This window comes from Apis dorsata, unplaced genomic scaffold, assembly GCF_000469605.1.
Source record: "Apis dorsata unplaced genomic scaffold, Apis dorsata 1.3 scaffold_982, whole genome shotgun sequence".
Taxonomy (NCBI): domain Eukaryota; kingdom Metazoa; phylum Arthropoda; class Insecta; order Hymenoptera; family Apidae; genus Apis; species Apis dorsata.
This window is the reverse complement of record NW_006264085.1, coordinates 109,205-112,040: the sequence shown is the minus strand read 5'-3', so window position 1 is coordinate 112,040 and position 2,836 is coordinate 109,205. Positions and strand designations below refer to the sequence as shown.

Below are 2,836 nucleotides of genomic sequence, written 5' to 3'. Positions count from 1 at the left end.
ATATACAAAAATTATTGGTTGAGATTTATTTATTAAGTCATAAGTAATTTAAATTTTCGTTAGATGAAAAGAAATGAACAAATAAAAATAAAATTTTTTCTATCTATTTTGCTTTAATAAACACAAACTTCAATTGCTTATAACTTATATATATATATATATAATAAATAAATTTCAATATTATTCTATATTTTTTGTATACTTTTTATTTGGTTTCTAAAATTAACTTTCCAAAATATTCTACGAATATATTAATATTCTGTATACACATTCAAATATTTCTTATTTCTCACATTATACAATATAAATTTTTTCTTGTTAATAAATATAATTTTTAAATCTTTCAGAAAAAATTTGCATTAATTCTTCCAATAAAATTTATTAAATAATATTATAATATTATAAAATAAATTTTATATCAAAAAAGTTGACGTTTTATGATCAATATTGATTAAATTTTTTATTTTCTTTGATAAAAACAATGTATAGAATAGACATGAAATAATATTTTCAATCAATTATTTAAGCACCAGCTATTTTATATTCTATGTATAACTTATATAATTATAAAATTTTTTTACTATTCTTTATTTATTATATAATATACACAAAGTTATTGTATATATATCTTTGCGTTGATTGTTTCAACAACACGAATACTAATTATCATAGGTTTCTTCTGCTGGTCATTCGGCGGATAATAATAAGGTATAATACTATCATACTGCCGAATTAAATTATAAATTTTTACTTTAATGCGAATAAATGTTATAATAAATGAAATTCGCAATTTACAATATTTTTTTCTATTTAACAATAGATGCTAAAATTTTCAATTAAATTTGTAAATAATTTTAATAAGCTTGAAAGATAAATTATCAAATTTAGTTTGAATAAAATCGAATGTAGTTTAGGATTCCCTAAAACCTAAAATTCCTATAATTTAGAATTTTTTAGAGTAAAAATTCCTAAAATTTAAAATTAGTTTTATAAAAATATATAATAATAAATGAGTTTTTGAAAATAGAATGAATATGAACTTAAAAAAAATTCAATTCAGGATAAATATTTACTTATGAAAAAGAAAATAATGTTTTCAATTATATTTTCAATCATTTCGTTAAATTATTTTTATTTTGATTGATAAACTGCTGTAAAAATATTTTAGCATGTTTGCCAATATTTTGCTAATATTTTATTATATTCTATATTTCCTATATTTTTATTATTAATATTTATATTAATATTTAATATTAGCATCATGAACATGTATTTACATTGAATATGTAATAAAATTCATATTCTTATAAAATTTGTAACAATAATTCAATCAACTTTGAAAAAAGTACATATTTTTATTTAATATAAAAAATAAAACATAACATAAAACTTATACATAATTCTTCCTTTTTTTAAATAAATTGATGATTTGATTTAATTCGATTTTTTAATATATCTTAAAATATATATATTTGAAAATAATGTTTTAAATTATATACAGCTATATATACAACAATATAAACTATTCATTGTGTAGAAGATTACTTTAAACAAAAAATTCATTTAAAAAAGATATAATACAATAATTATTTTTTTTGTCTTTTTTTTGCATTGAGCTATTGTATTATTGAACTATTGCACTATTGAAAATTAATTTTATTTTATTTTTTAAATAGAATATTAATATAAATACTTTTTATTCAAATAATTTTTTATAATAAAAATAAGTTTTATTATAAATAGTTCATTTATAATAAAACTTATTTTTATTATTTTTATTATAAATTATAAATTATAAATAGTTTATTTATAATAAAACTTATTTTTATTTCATATTAATATAACTATTAATATATAATGATATTAATATAATAATTTCTTAGTAATCAAATATTCTAAAAAACATGTCCTATTAAGACAAAAAACATAACAACTAATAACTAATAACTAATTTATCTTTTAATTCACTAACTTCTAAAATCAATTTCTTCATAACATTTTTTTCTCTTGAAAATATTTAAATTTTCTTTCAAATATTTTTTGACTAATTTAATTTGTGAATATTTTAGAATATTATAATTTTAAAAACCTTATGTTATAAAATATATAAATATATGATATAATGCATGTAATAATGCACTATTTCACAGGGTGATTTGACTGAGGAAGCAGACAGTAATCTCTATGTGAATCCCCTGGAAGCTGCAGAAAAATGTGGAAATAGAGTGAAGAAATCTACTTCCGGTGAAATTGGACGTAATGTCGACGCATCACCGAGTATTGAGTCATCAAAGGATCTTCGTCCCTTTAATGAGGGTAGCAAGATTACCTTAAATGATACAGTGCCCAAGCACAAAAAAATTCGCATTCAGGAGGTATACTTCTCATTTTCATCATTAATTTTTTCTTCAATTGCCTATGCACGCGTATTCATAAAATATCTATTAAATGCTATTTATTCACCAAATAATATAAAACTTTTTTAATTGTTTTTTTTTTAATTATAAAAAAATTTCAAAGAAATAATCTTAAAATTTTTGTCTTTGAATTATATTTTATTGTAATATCTATATATTATATAGATAGTATATATTCAAAATTGTCCCTATAGATTAGTTGCAAACACTTATACATATATAAATTCATATTTTTATAAGCATAACTACACATTGAAATCTATCTTATATAAATATTTATTTTAGATAAAAAGATTTAAAAAATATAGAGAGATATAAATATAAATATAAAAATTTATCTTTCAATTCATAAAAATTTCAATATTACTTGAACTAAAATAAATAATAATTTTAAAAATATTATTTTATATTAAATATAT

The 2,836-nt window shown here is 17.5% G+C and overlaps 1 protein-coding gene across 5 annotated transcripts in view; it reads left to right on the top strand.

Annotated features, from left to right (window-relative positions):
- Positions 1 to 2,836, top strand: part of LOC102675524 — a 31,333-nt gene that overhangs the window by 12,233 nt on the left and 16,264 nt on the right. For 4 of the 5 annotated variants that reach the window (XM_031514347.1, XM_031514350.1, XM_006623991.2 and 1 more), the window contains 2 exons: positions 673 to 708; positions 2,151 to 2,375. In XM_031514347.1, the coding sequence (XP_031370207.1) occupies positions 673 to 708; positions 2,151 to 2,375 (261 nt within the window). The remainder of the gene's footprint in view (positions 1 to 672; positions 709 to 2,150; positions 2,376 to 2,836) is intronic. The other variant, XM_031514349.1, reaches the window with a different exon arrangement.